Here is an 18,485-nt window from a genome sequence, read left to right on the forward strand (position 1 = left end):
CAAACTCTAACAGGACTGGACTGAGTAGATACAGGTTAGATGTTGCTGATGGGCTCATAGAGTCTAGAACCGGGGTAACAGTTGGAGTTGTAGAGAGGTACAGCATGGAAACAGACCCTTCGGTCCATCGAGTCCATGCCGACCATCCACACCCATTTACACCGATCCCATTTCATTTTCCCCACATCCCCATCAACTCCCTCTAGATCCTGCCCCTCACCCACACACTGGGGGGGGGGGCAATTAACCCACTGACCCTGCACATCATTGGGATGCGCGAGGAAAGCAGAGCACCCGGGGGGGATGGTGGGGGGGGGGGACCCGTGGGATCACGGGGAGAACGTGCTAACCCCACACACACGCAGCGCCGGAGGTCGGGATCGAACCGAGATCTCTGCGAGGTCACTGTTGCCCAAAATTAGGGGGAAGATATTTGAGATGGGGATGGAGAAATTTCTTCTCTGGGAGACTGGCGAATCCATGGAATTCTCTGCCACAGAAGGCAGTTGAAACCAAACAAGACCAGAAAGGATAGAAGCAGAATTAGGCCATTCAGCCCATCGAGTCTGCTCTACCATTTGATCATGGCTGATATTTTTTCTCTCAACCCCATTCTCCCCGTGACCCTTCACCCCCTTTCCCATTAAGAACCTATCAACCTCTGCCTTAAATACACCCAGTGACATGGCCTCCACAGACTTCCATGGCAACAGGTTCCACAGATTCACCACCCTCTGGCTGAAGAAATTCCTTCTTGTCTCAGTTCTAAAGGGACGTCCCTTTATTCTGAGGCTGTGCCCTTGGATCCCAGACTCCCATATCTATGGGATCTTTTTTTATTAAATTGGGATAGTAACTTGGTGGGCTCAGTAGCCTTCTCTCGCCACTGTTCCCGACGGAACTCACCCACGGCTTCAAGACGTTGTCATTCAGGTCAAAGTTGGAGGTGTCAGTGGGACTGGCCACCTCTGGGACATAGGGTGGGGGCCGGTTGGAGATGCCCTCCCAGTCGATGCCAGCGAAGAACGGTTGCCGCTGGAGCTCACCGATTCCCGCCTGGCCCAGCCGCTTGTCCTTGCTGCAGACCAGCCGGCCAATCAGGTCACGGGCGCCCTCCGAGACATTGTCAGCGTCCGGCGGGAACGTCAGCTTGTCCTGTGTGGGGTTGGGGGGGGGGGGGAAAGAGTCAGAAAGGCGACTAACAACACTGCGGCTCTCAAATCCCACGGCGCTGCTGCTCGAGGTACAATCCCTATCCCGTTTTGTCCCTACTGTTTCCCCCTCCACAGATGCTGCCTGACCTGCTGAGTGTTTCCAGTGTTCCTGGATTTTATTTCAGGTTTCTGGCATCTGCACGACGTCCTTGGTTTTTCAATCCGTCCCATCCCGCCACTTCCACCGCCACCCCCCACCCCGGAGTCCCTGGACTCTCCCGACACACTCCCGCCGCACCTCCTACCTGAATCCCGATCTCCGGAAATGCAACCGCATTCCCGAACTCTGCTGCCCTGTGTCCCAACCCATCCCTCCCCCCCACCTTGCCGGCCCACAGTGAAGCAACCCTCAATTGTAACACGCGTCCTTGCCCCCAGCACTGCCTCTCTGCAGATCCCTACAACCCCCTCCGCTCTCTGCGGTCCCAGATCCCTGCTAATGTCCACCCTTCATCCCAGTTGGTATCAGTTTTAATGTCCTGGCAGCTACATAAATGCAAGTTGTCGTTAATTGCCAAAGCGTGTCGCAGGAAGGACCTGATTGGTTTACACTGGCCGTTAATTGACAAGCTGGTTATCATCACTCCGGCATTTGTGGGAGCTTCCTGTGTGTAGATTAGCTGCCATGGAACTGTATCATAAATAAATAGTGCAAAGTAAAGGACTAACGAGGTAGTGTTCATGGGTTCACGGACCGTTCAGAAATCTGATGGCGGAGGGGAAGAAGCTGTTCCTGAATCGTTGAGTGTGGGTCTTCAGGCTCCTGTACCTCCTCCCTGATGGTAGTAACGAGAAGAGGTCATGTCCCGGGTGGTGAGGGTCATTAGTGATGGATGCCGCCTTCTTGAGGCACCGACTCTTGAAGATGTCCTCAATTTCTAATTCACGTTTCGTGTGTTGTCTGCACCTACGTGCCTGTGATCCTGCTGCAAGTTTTCTGTTGTACCTGTACCTCAGCGCACTTGTGCGGATGACAATAAACTTGACTTGCCTTTCTTGCTGCACTAACATTTTGGACTGACCTCAGGCCGGAGGACTCCTGCTAACTTTTGCTCTGTTGTATTGTCTAATTCCACAAGACATCACCCCAGATCTATCCTGGGCCCAACACATTGATGCAATCACGGAGAAGGCACGCCGGTGGTTCTACGTCATTTGAGTTTGAGGAAATTCAGTACATCACCAAAGACTCTTGCAAATTTAAATCGATGTACAGTGGAGAGCATTCTGACAGGTTGCATCACCGCCTGGTAAGGAGGTTCCAATACACAGGATCGCAAGAGGCTGCAGAGGGTTGCAGACTGAGCCAGCTCCATCACGGGCACAACCCTCCCCGCCATCGAGGACATCTTCAAGATGCGGTGCCTCAAGAAGGCGGCATCCATCACTGAGGACCCTCACCACCCGGGACATGCCCTCTTCTCGTTACTGCCATCGGGGAGGAGGTACAGGAGCCTGAAGACCCACACTCATTGATTCAGGAATAGCTTCTTCCCCTCCGCCATCAGATTTCTGAACGGTCCATGAACACTACCTCATTGTTCCTTTTTTTCCGCACAACTTATTTATTTTGTAATTTATCGTAGGTTTACGTCTTTGCGTTGTACTGCTGCCACAGTACAACAAATTTCACGTCATACAAGTGATAATAAAAGCCTGATTCTGATCAGGTACCTCAAGAGGAATCCCAGCTTCAACCCCCGCTGCACACATTCCCGATCCGAAGAATTCCATGACTCACCTTGTGGTTCATGATTTTCCCGTAAGTCTCCACCAGGGACTCCGCATAGAAGGGGGTCTCTCCGAACAGCAGCTCGTAGATGCAGACCCCCAGAGACCACCAGTCACACTCGGTGCCGTACTTGCCCTTCCCGTCTTCCATGGCCTGGAGGATTTCCGGAGAGATGTAATCCGGGGTCCCCACCGCCATCGAGGTTTCCACCTGTTACCGGGACAAGAACGCAGGCAAGGAGAGGAGTTAGATGTTGGTGAGGCCGCACTTGGAGTGTTGCGTACAGTTGTGGTCACCGTTATAGGAAGGATGTCATTGCAGCTTCTCTTTGCATATCTGAGGGGGGCTGCTGCTCAAGTCCTGGCTGCACTTCAGCCGGACGCTGCTGATCTACGGTCACCCAGTGCGGCGCAGAGGATCTCCTGCTGGGTCTTCTGCTGGGCCTGGCCAAGCTGGCCATCCACGGGTCGCGGTGGCGGGCGGCAGAGGGTTCCGGCCGGTCCGCCTGCCTGCCCGTCTTCCAGGCTTATGTCCGCGCACAGGTGTCCTTGGAGATGGAGTGCACGGTCTCCGTGGGCACCCTGGTTGAGCTCCGTGCTCGGTGGGTTCCCTCAGGGGATCGCGTGTGCCGTGGACGGTGAGAAATCGATTCTTCTCTGAAGTGCGTGTTGCGTTTAGCGGGTGTTGTGCTGCGTTATTTTGCTGTAGTTACAGTATGTAGCTGCTTAGTTCGTTTCTTCTCTTATGTAGTCGTAGACACTGGATGTCCTTCTAGTTAATAAACGTTTATATTGAAAGAAGGAAGGACATCACTAAATTGGAAAGGGTGCAGAGAAGATTTTCGAGGATATTGCTAGGCCTGAGTGAGACAGAGAGGTTGGGCAGGCGAGGACTTTATTTCTTGGAGCGTAGGAAAGAGGGGGTGACGCAGAGGTGTATGAAATCACGAGGAGGCATAGATAGGGTGAACGCACACACTTTTCCCCAGGGAAAGGGAACCAAAAGCTGTACAAGACATTGGTGAGACCACACCTGGGGCGTGGTGTACAGATCTGGTCACCCTGCTATAGGAAAGGTGTCATTAAACCGGAGACGGTGCAGGAGAGGTTCACAAGAATGTTATCAGGACTGGAGGGCTTGAGTTATAAGGAGAGACTGGACATTATTTCCCCTGAAGTGCAGGAAGCCAAGGGGTTACCTCACAAAGGTTTATAAAAATCATAAGATGAACAGTCTAAAACTAGAGGGCACAGGTTTAAGGTGAGAGGGGAAAGATTTAAAGAGACCTGAGGGGCAACCTCTTCTTGCGGAGGGCGGCAGGTATTTGGAACGAGCTGCCATAGGAAGTGGTTTTAAAAGACACTTGTACAGGTACGTGGACACTAGGAGGGATACGGGCCAAACGCGGGCAAATGGGACCAGCTCAGGTGGGCACTTTGGTCAGCATGGACCAGTTGGGCTGAAGGGCCTGTTTCTGAGCTGTGTGACCGGCCATCCTCACGCAGAAATAGGACAGTGGCCAGCGAAATCCAGGAGCAGGGGAGTAGACCGATATTTTGGAAAAATCAAGGAGAGTTAAAGGATACGGAAAGTTAGAGAGAACGTCAGCATCTGCAGGGAGAGGGATTAGTCTGGATGAGGTATTAAAGAGTGCAGAGGGTGAGAGGGGGGAGCGGGATTAGACTGGGTGGGGCGCCTTTAGGGGGTGTGGTGTATGGAGAAACCGGACTCACCGTTCCGTCCTGGCGAAGTCGGAGACAGGATCCAAAATCGGCGAGTCGGATGTGTCCACTGACGTCGATCAAAACGTTATCTGGTTTGATATCTCTGCAAGGAAGCAGGCAGCTGTCAGACAAAGGAAGCCCACCACTCGCTCACCTTAAAGAAATCCAGCCCACCTACTGGAGACCATTCAGGGCCTCAGCCCAAGACTGTTCCATTCAATCGGTGACCCAACCAAGGAGCCACCATCCTTCACACCCACAACCAACAATAACCTGACGATTTTACTTCTGAAGTCCCGAGGGGAGCCAGGAGGAACTCCAGATTCCCACTGCTCACTGTGTGGGGAAGAGCTTCCCAATGTGACCCCTCTGGAAGCCCCATAGAAAGCATCCTATCCAGATGCATCACGGCTTGGTACGGCAACTGCTCTGCCCAGGACCGCAAGAAACCGCAGAGAGTTGTGGACACATCACGGAAACCAGCCTCCCCTCCATGGACTCTGTCTATACCTCTCGCTGCCTCAGTAAAGCAGCCAGCATAATCAAAGACCCCACCCACCCCGGACATTCTCTCTTCTCCCCCCCTCCCATCGGGCAGAAGATACAAAAGCCTGAAAGCATGTACCACCAGGCTCAAGGACAGCTTCTATCCTGCTGTTATAAGACTATTGAATGGTCCCCTCATACAATAAGATGGACTCTTGACCTCACAATCTACCTCGCTATGGCCTTATACCTTATTGTCTGCCTGCACTGCACTTTCTCTGTAACTTTATTCTGCATTCTGTATTGTTTTACCTTGTACTACCTCAACGCACTATGTAATGAATTGAACTGTACAAACTGTATGCAAGATGAATTTTTCACTGTACCTCGGTACAAGTGACAATAATAAACCAATTTCTTCTCCATTGATCCAGTCAAACCCCTGATCACCCAAACCTCCTCAATCATTTGGATCCCACTGATCTTATAAACTCAAAGCAACAAATGAGTTTGAGGAACAATAAAGAGGGATTTTTGGGTTAGGATTCCCAATCCCTGACCCATGGTTACCCAGAGACACAAGGCTGACCAACCAATTGGATGAAGAACAGTTTGACTGGCTGCTGATTGGTTTGGAAGGCAGTGACCAATTAAGGCCGGACATCTCCAAGCACCAATGGGATGCTTGCAGGAAGGTCACGTGACTGAACCAGCAGGGAGCCTTGGTGGGACAGGTGGCAATCCCACAGTAGATGGTCCCAACTGTCCCGTTGAGGACTAAGGATGTCCCAGTGATCCCAGCAGTAGGGGTGGGGTGCGCGGGGAGAACCAGAGCGGGGAGATGGAGCGAAGTCACTTTCAAGCACAGGGACGTCTGGCACTGTGTCGAGGATTCAAGGCTTAACTGATCTCCTACCCCAGTGCACATCTGGTGGAACCTGCCAGGCAAGGGGGGCAATGAAACCAGTCCCTGTCCTGGGAGTGTGTGATGGGACGGTGTGGAGGGAGCTTCACTCTGTGTCTGACCCCGGGAGTGTGTGACGGGATGGTGCAGAGGGAGCTTCACTCTGTGTCTGACCCCGGGAGGGTGTGACGGGACGGCGTAGAGGGAGCTTCACCCTGTGTCTGACAGGACGGTATACCTGTGGACATAGTTGAGCTGGTGGATGGAATCTATCGCCAGCACCATCTCCGCGACGTAGAATCGAGCCAGGTCTTCGGGCAGACGGTCCTCGAACTTACTGAGGAGGGTCAGCAGGTCCCCTCCTGCGTAGTAGTCCATGATCAGGTACTGTGAACAGACAATAGGGAGGGAGGTCATGAGGAAACAAGGGAAGAGTTCACCCGGGAGCAGTCAAACGGAATTGTAATCACCATTAGCAAGGATGAGGTAATAGCACACTGAGGGCCTGACGACTGGATTGGGCAGGGTCAACGTGGATTAGTGAAAGGACAATCATGTTTAACAAATGTTAGTGATTTGTGGAACAGACACAGATGAACCAGTGGATGTGGTATCTTTAGACTGAGGGAGGGTGAGGAAAGACTCATACCCCATGGCCTACATCCCCCTAAACCGTTCCTATCCATGTAGCTGTCCAAGTACCTTTTAAATGCCTCAACCACTTCCTCTGGCAGCTCGTTCCACATACTGACCACTCTCTGGGTGAAAAAGTTGCCCCTCAGGTTCCTATTAAATCTCTCCCCTCTCACCTTAAACCTGTGCCCTCTGGTTCTTGATTCCCCAACCCTGGGGAAAAGACTGTGTGCATTCACCCTATCGATGCCCCTCATGACTTTATACACCTCTAATAAGGTCACCCCTCATTCTCCTACGCTCCAATGAAAAGAGTCCCAACCAGCTCAACCTCTCTCCATAACTCAGTCCCTCGAGTCCTGGCAACATCCTCGTAAATCTCCTCTGCGCTCCTTTCAGCTTAATGGTATCTTTCCTACAGCAGGGCGACCAAAACTGAACACAATGTTCCAAATGCAGCCTCCTACAACTGCAACATAACATCCCAATCTCTATATTCAGTGCCCTGAATGATGAAGGCCAGGGTGCCAAAAGCCTTCTTCACCACCCTGTCTACCTGTGACGCCACTTTCAGGCAACCACGTACCTGCACTCCTAAGTCCCTCTGTTCTACAACACTCACCAGGGCCCTACCGTTCACTGTGAAAGTCCTACCCTCATTCATCTTCCCAATACGCGACACCTCGGACTTAACCGAATTAAACTCCATTTGCCGTTCCTTGGCCCACTTAAGGATTGGTGAAGAGCAGAGCAGGCTGGGTGAGGTTCAGCCTCACAGTTGTGGCAAGGGCAGTATGGGATCCTGCGGGGTCCCTCACTCGAAGGAGGTGCCATGCATAGGCGTATTGCAATCTTGTGTGCGTCCTTCCAAAGAAACAGGGCGTTCAACCAAGTGGGGGCTGAGTCAGTGAATATGCCAAGGCAGAGATGGATAGATTTTTGGGTATTAATGGAACAATCGGCGAAGGGGCGGCTGCAGAAAGTGATACTGAGGTAAATGGTCAGCTACGATCTTACCAATGGACAGAATAGGAGTGAGGGGCTCAATGGGTTTCTTACCAGGGTCATGGACCAGCCAGGGGCTAAAGTGTTCCTGTTCCTTTGGCCCTCCCAGGACACCCCGAGGGCTCGCAGGCAGGAGGGTTGATTTTGAAACGTCCGCTGTTGTAGGGTGGGAAGTGCAGCGGCTAGATGCCACACAGCAAGATCCCGCAGGCAGCACTGGGGCAGCGCGGGAGGACGCGGTGAGGGGTGAGTGCGAGCGCTGTGGCCCCATCTCTCGGATCCCCAACTCCCCCCCACCCGCCTCCTCCCTCCCCCCATCCCCCCCACACCCCCCCATACCCCACACATCCCCCATACACACCTCCAAATCCCACACACCCTCCATACACCCCCTCATCCACCCCACACACACACCCCCCATACACTCACACCCATACCCCCTCATTCCCCCCACACACGTCCCCCCCCCCACACACCCACCCCCCCGTCCCCCCCACACCCCCACCCCCTCGTCCCCCCCCACACACCCCCTCGTCCCCCCCACACACCCACCCCCTCGTCCCCCCCACACCCACCCCCTCGTCCTCCCCCCACACCCCCTCGTCCCCCCCCCACACCCCCGGTCTCCCACTCACCAAGTAGAGCTCGTCCTGGAAGGCGTAGTGCAGGGTGGTGATCCAACGGCCGCGCCCCTTCACCAGGATGTCCCGCTCCTCTCTGAAGCAGGCCGCCTGCAGGGACAACACAGGGGCCGAGGTGGGAACGTTAGGGAGGCTGGGGGTGGGGGGGGGGCGGCGCACGAGGGGGGGCGAGAGAGAGGGGGGGCGAGGGTGGGGGCGAGAGGGGGGAGCGAGGGGGGGGAGCGAGAGGGGGGAGCGAGGGGGGGGGAGCGAGGGGGGGGAGCGAGGGGGGGGGAGCGAGGGGGGGGCGAGAGGGGGGGAGCGGGGGGAGGGGTCATGGGCCATCCCAGGCGACTGTTGCCATGGATACTCACATCCGCCCTCTTCAGCATCTCCCATTTGTGCAGGATCTTCATTGCAAAAACCTTCTCCGTCTCCTTCAGTTTGACCACAGCCACCTGGGGGGAGGGAAGGAGGTGACTGATCCCCACGGAATGCCCCAACTATCTGGGCATGGTGGGACCCGGCCCCCAGTGAGGGTCAGTGTGTGTGTGGGGGACCCGGCCCCAGTGAGGGTCAGTGTGTGTGTGTGGGGGACCCGGCCCCAGTGAGGGTCAGTGTGTGTGTGGGGGACCTGGCCCCAGTGAGGGTCAGTGTGTGTGTGGGGGACCCGGCCCCAGTGAGGGTCAGTGTGTGTGTGTGTGTGTGTGTGTGTGTGTGTGTGTGTGTGTGTGTGTGTGTGTGTGTGTGTGTGTGGGCGTCTCTGATGAAGAGATCCGTCGCTGGGACAGGGAGTAGACACTGCGGTGAGGTGTCAGTATTGGATCAGATTGATTTGCATTGCTGGTTCCATCAGCTCCCACTGCCTGATCCGTATCCGGAATCAATCCCGTGTCCCACACCATCAATGCCCGTCTTTGTTCGGCAGCCGAGAGCCGTTAACCCTTCAGTGCCCAGATCGCTGCCAGTGGGAAGCCGCCTGGGGTCGAGCACGCCCCGGCCCTCGGACTCTGTTGGTGCTGGGACCCCGTCTGAGAGGTGGTCGTCGCCCTCTCCCCCCCTCACTGACCCCTCACCCTCCTCGGCAACAGCTCTCGCCAGCCAACACCCCTCATCCCCAGCAACACACCCCCACCCCCTCGTTCATGACACCTTTCACCCCTCTCCCACCCACCTACCCCAATCTCACAGCCCTTCCACCTCCCTCTCCCCCTCCCCCCAGCACCCCTCCCCTCCCCTCCCCTCCCCACTTACCTCTCCAAAGGCTCCACGGCCAATCACCTTCAGGATCTCGAAGTCTTCGCGATGCAGTCGGAGCTCCTTCACCCTGGTGATGAACGGAGTGACTGGGGACAGAGAGATGGACGGGAGGGGGGAGGTGGGGGGGGGGAAGGAGGGGGGGAGGAGGGAGGAGGGGGAGGGGGAGGGGGAGGAGGGGGGAAGGTGGCGGTGGCGGAGGAGGGGGCCAGGAGGAAGAAGGGAGAGTGGGTCGGGGGTGGGGGGGGGGGGAGAGGAAGGAAGGGAGGGAGGGAGGGATGAAGGGGGTGGAGGGAGGGAGGGAGGGGAGTAGGGGTGGGGAGAGGGAGGGAGGGAGGGGTGTAGGCGGTGGGGGAGGGGAGTGGGCAGGGGAAGAGGGGCAGAGGTGACACCTGCTCTGTTCACTGTGACCACGTGACGCATCTATGCCCCAGAGACCATTCTGGCCGTTGACCTGGTCCTAGCCCTCTGAAGGAGCAATGGTAATTGGTCCCACTCCCTTCCCCAGGCCCCTGGCAACCAATGAGGTGCAGCCACTGGGTGTGACGTTGGAAACGCAGCCGCCCATGTACACAAGAAGATCCCACATCAAAAAAAAACTTCTCGATAACAAACCAGATCTGTCCGGTTCAGCAGTGTTTATTCCTGAAACGACATTGGCCCCACAACCCCGGGGAAAGATCCCCCACTAATGCTCCCTCCTCGCCGCGGCGCTCCCTCCCCGCTGCCCCTCCTGCGGCGCTCCCTCCCATCTACACCTGGAGCACGTGCTTGGATTATGGGGTCTGGGGATTATGGGGTCAGACAGGGAAGGGCGACCAGACAAAGAGAGGCTGAAACAATTGTCTTTGGGAAGTGTTTCCCCAAATCTCCTTGATGTGACCTGGATATCCATGGTTACTGGAATTTGTTTGACTAGAAGCTGGTAAACAAGAGTGATCCTCCACACCTCCCTCTGTGCCCAGAGCCCGTCGATGGGGTGGGGCATCCAGATCACTCTCGGTTTACATTCCTCTCCTTGCCAGACGTGTGCAGACAGATTGAAGGCACTTGGCTCACTGACTTCCCCAGCGTACGCTGGCGAACTACCGTCAGCCTCAAGAACAAACAACCCCCGTTCGGTCCGCACTCCCACTCCCACCCCAGGACCGCCACCGAGGTTGTGACTGATCTTGATGCCAATTTTCCTAAGGTTGGAAAAAGGGAGCATCGTACACCACCGGACAGGCCATTCGGCCCACAATGTTGTGCTGATCTTGATGCCAATTTATACTAAAGGTCCTCTTCCTGTGTATCATCCATATCCCCCCAATCCCCCCATATCCATGTGTCTATCTAAAAGGCTCTTAAACTCCACTAGACTCTCTGCTTCCACTAACCACCCCCAGTGACCCATCCCAGGCACCCACCACTGTGTAAATAACTTGGGAATCAGCCAGAGTTCCCGCTCCTGCTCACTCCACACCGACCCTCCCACAGCACTGCGTTCCCAGAGCAGGGAGAGAGTGCGGGGGAGGGAGAGGGGCAGAGGTGGAGGGGGGAGAGAGAGAGAAAGAAAGGAGGGGGAGGGGGAGAAAGGGGGGAGAGGGAGAGATAGAGAGAAAATGGAGGAGGAAAGGGGAAAGAGAGAGAGCGGGGGAGAGAGAGAGAGAGGGAGGGAGAGAGAGAGAGGGAGGGAGAGAGAGAGAGGGGGAGAGAGAGAGAGGGGGGGGGAGAGAGACATCGGGAGAGAGAGAGAGAGAGGGAGAGAGTGAAAGTGGGCAGAGAGGGGGAGAGGGAAACGGTGGGGGGAGGGGGAGAGAGAGAGGGAGGGAGAATATGGGGGAGGGAAGGTTCCCCTCTGATGCCAGCAGAGGGGAAAACAAGACTGAGGGGGCCTCCCCCTCCCCACTTCTTCGCCAGGAGACACCAGACCACAGATGCTGGAGTATGGAACATCTGTGGAGCGAAATGGCCCATCAAAGTTTCGGGTCGAGACCCTTCAGAATTACACTGGCCACCTCCCCTCTTTGTCCAGATGAAGGGTCTCGACCCAAAACAACAACTACCCCTCTCCCTCCACAGATGCTGCCCGACCCACTGAGTTCCTCCAGCAGCTTGTTTTTTACCCAACCTGTGACCTGTGTCACCCTTCCCAGGACCCTCCCACTCTCTCCTCAGACAAGACGCCTTTTAAAATCACCCTCTGTGACCACTGCCAATGTCCAGTTTAAGCTCCTGAGAAGCAGTTTAGCCTTCAGACTGCAAGGTTACAATCCTGTCTGCTGTCTCATTAAAGGTCAGATAGGCTCGAGGGGCTGGGTGGCCTACTCCTAACTCCTGGGTTCGAGTTGTGGGCAAGTTGGAAATTCATCTGCACGAGGTCTCGGAAGCAGGGAAGGGGTAGGAGGGGGATGGGAAGCAACAAATTCAGGCAGGGATGAGGAGAGGTGTTCTGGGCTGAGATGTTAAAAACACTAGGAGGAGCTGAGCGGAGAAAAACACCTCGGGAAATAATTGCAGTGTTGTCGACAACCTCCTGTCTCCTGTCAGGGGAGGAGCGTAGGCTAAACACAGAGTGAAGCTCCCTCCACACTGTCCCATCACACACTCCTGGGGTCAGACACAGAGTGAAGCTCCCTCCACACCGTCCCGTCACACACTCCCGGGGTCAGACACAGAGCGAAGCTCCCTCCACACTGTCCCGTCACACACACCCGGGGTCAGACACAGTGACACCGTCCCAACGTGACGAATATACTTCAAGAAAATTTTATCCTTGAGAATTATATTCTTTAAATATTACAAGATTGGTGGCTGTTGGGGAGGGTTCACTGGAATGGAGCAAGCTGAGAGCGAGACGGTCTCTCATTGTTCAAGTTCACCATCAGTGAACTCCCTGGGATTAGTGCAAAAAGGTGATCGATGATCAGCACAGGGTCAGAGGGCCAAAGGGCCTCTTTGCCTACTGTATGTTCCTCTTGAGATACGAGTCTTTGGTACGAGATGTTGACGAGGCTGCAGTTGGTGCATGGTTCTGAATGACCCGTTATAGGAAAGGCGTCGTTAAGCTGGAAAGCGTGCAGAGAAGATTTAAGGGCCTGAGTTATAGGGAGAGGTTGGGGAGACTGGGGGTGACCTTATAGAGATGTATAAAATCATGAGTGGGGGGGGGGGGGCACAGAAAGGGTCAACGCACACAGGGAAGCAAAAACTAGAGGAAACAGGTTTAAGGTGAGCGGGAAAAGATTTAAAAGGGACCTGAAGGGCAACTTTACACAGAGGGTGGTGCGTACATGGAAGGAGCTGCCAGAGGAAGTGGTTGAGGCACGTACGAAAACAACATTTAACAGACATTTGGATAAGTACGTAGATAGGCAGGGCTCAGAGGGATACGAGCCAAACGCAGGCAAATGGGACTAGCTTGGTGGGAACAATGGTCAGCATGGATGAGTTGGGCCGAAGGGCCTGCTTCCGTGCTGTGTGACTTTGCGACTGCGCCTCTCCCTACTTTGACTCGTCTGGGGGTCAGTCAGCAGCTCAGGGAGCTGATGGTGGCTCCTCTGTCGCGTTACATTGGAGATCATTCATGGCAGAAGCAGCAGGCGATTTAACACTCCAACTCGATAAGGGAACGTTTGCCTTGTGTTGTAAAACAAAATGGGTTAGACGCACAGTAAAGCTCCCGCTACACCGTCCCAACAGTGTGACCGAGAACGTGGCAGAGTTCAGGGAGAACTGCTGGAGCAAAGGGACGGAAAGTAACTCCTTGGATGGGAAGTCCGAAAATGGGGATAGAGTTCGGAAATTCGATGCTGGAAGTCAGGGGAATGGGGGGGGGGGGCAGTGGGGGGAGGTGGGATTTAAAACACATCCAAACAAGCAATGGATGGTGAATAAAGGTCATATTTAATGGGAGATTCGTTAATCACGAATATACAGAGTGGGAGTTGGGGTCCAGGAGAGAGGGAGGTGTGGTGAATGACGGGAGAGGCTGGCTGGGCAGCCTGGCCTCTTGCTGTTCCTCTGGGTCGAGGGTGTGGAGCCAGCAGTGAGTGTCAGGGAGGAAGGAGCGGCGCTGAGTCACCAGTACCTCCGAGATCAGGCAGAGGCACGGCCCGACACAACCAGTAATGCAGCATTCCTTCCGTAGAAATGGAGAGCGTGGACCGAGACACAGCTTCTTCTAATGACAACGTGCACCCTGGTGTTGTACAGTGACAGACCCGTCCCCACCATTACTGTACCCCAGTGTTGTACAGTGACATACCCATCCCCACCTATACTGTACCCCAGTGTTATACAGTGACAGACCCATCCCCACCAGTACTGTACCCCGGTGTTATACAGTGACAGACCCGTCCCCACCAGTACTGTACCCCAGTGTTATACAGTGACTTGCTTGTCCCCACCAGTACTGTACCCCGGTGTTATACAGTGACAGACCCATCCCCACCAGTACTGTACCCCGGTGTTATACAGTGACAGACCCGTCCCCACCAGTACTGTACCCCAGTGTTATACAGTGACTTGCTTGTCCCCACCAGTACTGTACCCCGGTGTTATACAGTGACAGACCCATCCCCACCAGTACTGTACCCCGGTGTTATGCAGCGACAGACCCGTCCCCACAGGTCTGTTTGCAGTGACACCTGTGTTATGGGCTAGAAAAGACATCTCCTCCTGAGCCGCTCTGTGGAGCTCTCATGGAAAGGATGGGGGTGGGGGGGGGGGGGTGGCGTGGGGTTGGACGTGGGGGGAGAGTTGGGATTCAACCCGGCGCCGGGAAAAGTTGAGCAGGTACGGCGCCGACTTACCCCGCTGCAGGAAGCCGCTGATGGTCTGGTCTCTGCAGACCCTGGCGCTACTGCACTCGTAGAACAGGCAGAGGAGGAGGTCGAGCAGAGTCTCCAGGCTGATCCCCAGGCCGCCCTCGCCATCGCCGGCCGCTGCCCGCGCCATCAGCCGCCCCAGCTCCTGCAGCCTCTGCTCCGGGGACATCCTCCCCCCGCACTCGGTCCCGCCGCCTCTCCCTGACCCTCCGTTCGTCCAGCAGCCCCCTCCTCTCAACCCACTCACTCCGCCCCGAGTCCCTGACTCCTGTCTCTCTCCCGGTCTCTCATACACACTCTCTCTCTCTCTTCTGTACCCTGTGGTTTCTCTCTTTCTCTGGATCCTCCCTCCTCTCTCTGACCCTCCTCCCTCCGCTCCCTCCTTCCTCCTCCTCCCTCCCCCCTTCCTCCTCCTCCCTCCCCCCTTCCTCCTCCTCCCTCCCCCTCCTTCCTCCCCTCCCTCCTTCCTCCTCCTCCCTCCCCTCCCTCCTTCCTCCTCCTCCCTCCCCTCCCTCCTTCCTCCTCCTCCCTCCCCTCCCTCCTTCCTCCTCCTCCCTCCCCTCCCTCCTTCCTCCTCCCTCCCCTCCCTCCTTCCTCCTCCTCCCTCCCCTCCCTCCTTCCTCCTCCTCCTCCTCCCTCCTCCTCCTCCCTCCCCTCCCTCCTTCCTCCTCCTCCTCCCTCCTTCCTCCTCCTCCTCCCTCCCCTCCCTCCTTCCTCCCCCCGTTCCTCTTCTCCCTACCCCCCTTCTCTTTCACCCTCGTCCAACCTGTTCTCTCCTTCCCCGCTCTACCCTCTTCCCTCCTGTCTGTTCCTGCACTCTCTCTCCTCCCTCGGACCCTCCACGCCCCTCCTGTCTGTTCCCTCTCTCCCCTCCCTCCAGTGTTTCTGTCTGCTCTCTCCGCCCCTCCCCTTTCACACCCACTCACCTGTCAGGCACAGCGACCAATCTCTGTCCCACTTGGGCGCCTCTGAAAGCTCCTCCTATTTTTTAAGCCTCTTCACCCCCACCCCGTGGGGACTGAGCCGGGGACCGGTCACTGCCGCTTGGGAACAGGGGCGAGTGTGACTGTGGGTCGCGGTCCCTGGGCACAACGTCCTCCAGGATCCGGGGGTACATTTTCAGACGGTACGGGTTCACTGTGGTACCGGGTCAGGGGCCACAGGTCAGGGATATAGGTTCCCTAGTAGTGGGGTTCATTTTGGTAGCGGGTCAGAGGATACAGGTCAAGGTTATGGATCCCTCGACATCAGGGTTCACTGTGGCACTGGATCAGAAGACAGTCAGTGGGTTTGGGGTATGAATTAACTGGACACTGGGGTGCACTGGGTCAAAGGACATGGGTCGGGGTCTAAGGTCAAGTGGTGCAATTTCTCTGGGAACTGGGACTTGTCTTAGGGTCGGGGTCAGAGGTCAGGGGATAAGGGGGTCGGGACAGGGTCGTGGCTTCGGCGGGTTCAGGGTTGTGTCCCTGTCACTTGTTGACAGCCGAAGAGCCGGTCACTGCCCGGGAGCTTTATCGTTCGCCTGCATCGATTCCTTGACCTCCTTCGCCCCATCCCCGGCTGAAAATTGTATTTCTTGCTCCCCAATCATCTCCCCCACCCTTGACGATCTGATGTCCCTCCCGCTCCCCGTTCTCCCTCTTCCTATCTTGGCCCAACGGGCGACCAGGTTCCGCCGGCTTCCTCACCCTCGCTTGTTGCCGACCAGGCAATGGCGCCGGAGCAATCCCAGAATTCCCCGCGACGCTGAAAGCCCTCTATTTGAATGCATGGGTTGGGGTCGACTGCATCCCCCTCCCCAAACTCCGCAAGGAACGGGGTGGGAGGGTGAGGTTTGCAGCCCACCCACTCCGCAGGACGGCCCAAAGCACTTTACAAGCGTTTGAAGCGCACTCACGGTTGTAATTTAAGGAGAACATGCAAACTGCGCACAGCAAGATCCCACAGACAGGTGCTGGTGGTCGGTCCCGGGACACAAAGTCCCTTCTAAACAGTGGCCCAGCATCTCCCCCCCCCCACCCCTCACCCCCCACCCCACATCCCGCCGGCGGGGAGGGTCCCACACAAGACCAGGGGTTCACTTTCCCCAGAGTCGGGGGCAGCGCCGTGAGACCCAGTGGGTAAAGTCTGGTACATGGTGTGTTGGAGAGAGAGAGGGAGGGTGGGGGAGGGGGGAGAGAGAGAGGGAGGGTGGGGGAGGGGGGAGAGAGAGAGGGAGGGTGGGGGAGGGGGGGAGGGAGAGAGGGAGGGTGGGGGAGGGGGGGAGGGAGAGAGGGAGGGTGGGGGGGGGGAGAGAGAGAGAGGGAGGGTGGGGGGGGGAGAGAGAGAGGGAGGGTGGGGGGGAGAGAGGGAGGGTGGGGGGGAGAGAGAGAGGGTGGGGGGAGAGAGAGAGGGGGGAGAGAGGGAGGGTGGGGGGGAGAGGGAGGGAGGGAGGGTGGGGGAGAGGGAGGGAGGGACGGTGGGGGAGATGAGGTGGGGAGGTGAGGGGGAGGGGAGAGAGGGGAGGTGTGGTGGAGGGGAGGGGAGAGGGGGAGGTGAGGGGCGGAGGGGAGAGAGGGAGGTGAGGGGGTGGGGAGGGGAGAGAGGGGAGGTGAGGGGGAGGGGAGAGAGGTGAGGGGGTGGGGAGGGGAGAGGGGGAGAGAGGGGAGGTGAGGGGTGGGGAGGGGAGGGAGGTGAGGGGGTGGGGAGGGAGGGAGGAGAGAGGGGTGGGGAGAGAGGGGAGGTGAGGGGTGGGGAGGGGAGGGTGAGGGGGTGGGGAGAGGGGAGGTGTGGTGAGGGGGAGGGGAGGTGAGGGGGTAGGGAGGGGACAGAGGGGAGGGGAGGGGGTAGGGTGGGGACAGGGGAGGTAAGGGGGTGTGGAGGGGAGAGGGGAGGTGAGGGGGGAGGGAGGGGGGAGGTGAGGGGGAGGGAGGGGGTAGGGAGGGGACAGAGGGGAGGTGAGGGGGGAGGGTGGGGACAGAGGGGAGGTGAGGGGGTAGGGTGGGGACAGAGGGGGTAGGGAGGGGGTAGGGTGGGGATAGAGGGGAGGGTGGGTGAGGAGAAATTGTTTCAGAGGAGCTCTGTCGCAGCTCTCTGCCGCCACCTGGTGAAATGCCCCGGTGTGGCGAGGTTCCTGGGGACAGGGTCTCCCCTCTAGACTCCCAGTGGTGAAACACTGGGTGGGTGAACGTGTCACAGTCCGTGCCTGAGAGAAGGAGAATAAGGCTGAAAGCCAGTGCCCCTGGAGCTCACAGCGTGCTCAGTCCTTCCAGAAATGTGGGCACAACCTGCTTACATCCTGCCTCAGAATCAGCAAACCCACAGTTCAACCCAAAATTCACAGAGGCTGTACCTCGTGGGAGGGGGGTGGTGAAGGAGCACTGGGGCGGCGAGGAGGGAACACCGCACTGTGTGTTTGTGTGCATGTGTGTGTGTGTGCGCGGGGGTGGGGGGGGGGCGCTGTCTTTAAGCCAGGTGACAGACACCTAAGAGAAGCAACAAATTCTCCCTGTGGGTCCCAGAGAGTGGGCATAAATGGGTCCTTTTGTGACCGACACGATGTTTGTGGTGTGTTGCAGGGAGTGGGGCTCGGCTCCCCCACTTTGCCATCTTCGAGGGATCACCCTGCTGCACTCCAGGCCGGGGACCGTGGAACGTCGCTGGAGGAATCGTTGCTGAGGTGTGCACTGTTAAAGGGTTGGGAGTGTTTTAGTTGGTGTCCCTAGTAGCACAGAGCTGTGCCTGCACTGAGTCAAGGGGTGGCAGGTATCGTATTGTTTTGCCTTGATTGTCTGTACCTAGTTTGTTTTTGTGTGTGTGTGTGTGTGTGTGTGTGTGTGTGTGTGTGTGTGTGTGTGTGTGTGTGTGTGTGTGTGTGTGTGTGTGTGTGTGTGTATTTTATCCCCAGTGTGATTTTCCCATGCTCGCGATAAACCGTGCGCACGTGTGTTATTTCCGCTACCATTTTGCCCGCTCGTCTTTTGTAAATAAAATCATTTACTGCCAGACTGCGTTCAGAGTCCTTGCTTTTGAGACCCATCAAATCTGTTTTCTCACTCACAACAGTGGGGTGCCAGAGGGGTCGGTGCTGGGACCTTCGTTGTTTGCAAGGTGACCA

General features: G+C 56.7%; 1 protein-coding gene across 4 annotated transcripts in view; it reads right to left on the reverse strand.

Annotated features, from left to right (window-relative positions):
* LOC127586966 (serine/threonine-protein kinase MRCK alpha-like) overlaps positions 1-14,728 on the reverse strand; it is a 52,607-nt gene extending 37,879 nt beyond the window's left edge. For all 4 annotated transcript variants that reach the window (XM_052045020.1, XM_052045019.1, XM_052045018.1 and 1 more), the window contains exons 1-8: positions 14,372-14,728; positions 9,573-9,664; positions 8,693-8,776; positions 8,334-8,429; positions 6,299-6,447; positions 4,680-4,773; positions 2,956-3,156; positions 907-1,155 (exon numbers count right to left, since the gene is read on the reverse strand). In XM_052045020.1, the coding sequence (XP_051900980.1) occupies positions 907-1,155; positions 2,956-3,156; positions 4,680-4,773; positions 6,299-6,447; positions 8,334-8,429; positions 8,693-8,776; positions 9,573-9,664; positions 14,372-14,555 (1,149 nt within the window). In that variant the 5' untranslated portion in view covers positions 14,556-14,728. The remainder of the gene's footprint in view (positions 1-906; positions 1,156-2,955; positions 3,157-4,679; positions 4,774-6,298; positions 6,448-8,333; positions 8,430-8,692; positions 8,777-9,572; positions 9,665-14,371) is intronic.
* Between the last annotated feature and the right edge of the window lie 3,757 nt (positions 14,729-18,485).

Source organism: Pristis pectinata, chromosome 38, assembly GCF_009764475.1.
Source record: "Pristis pectinata isolate sPriPec2 chromosome 38, sPriPec2.1.pri, whole genome shotgun sequence".
In the NCBI taxonomy this organism is placed as follows: Eukaryota; Metazoa; Chordata; class Chondrichthyes; order Rhinopristiformes; family Pristidae; genus Pristis; species Pristis pectinata.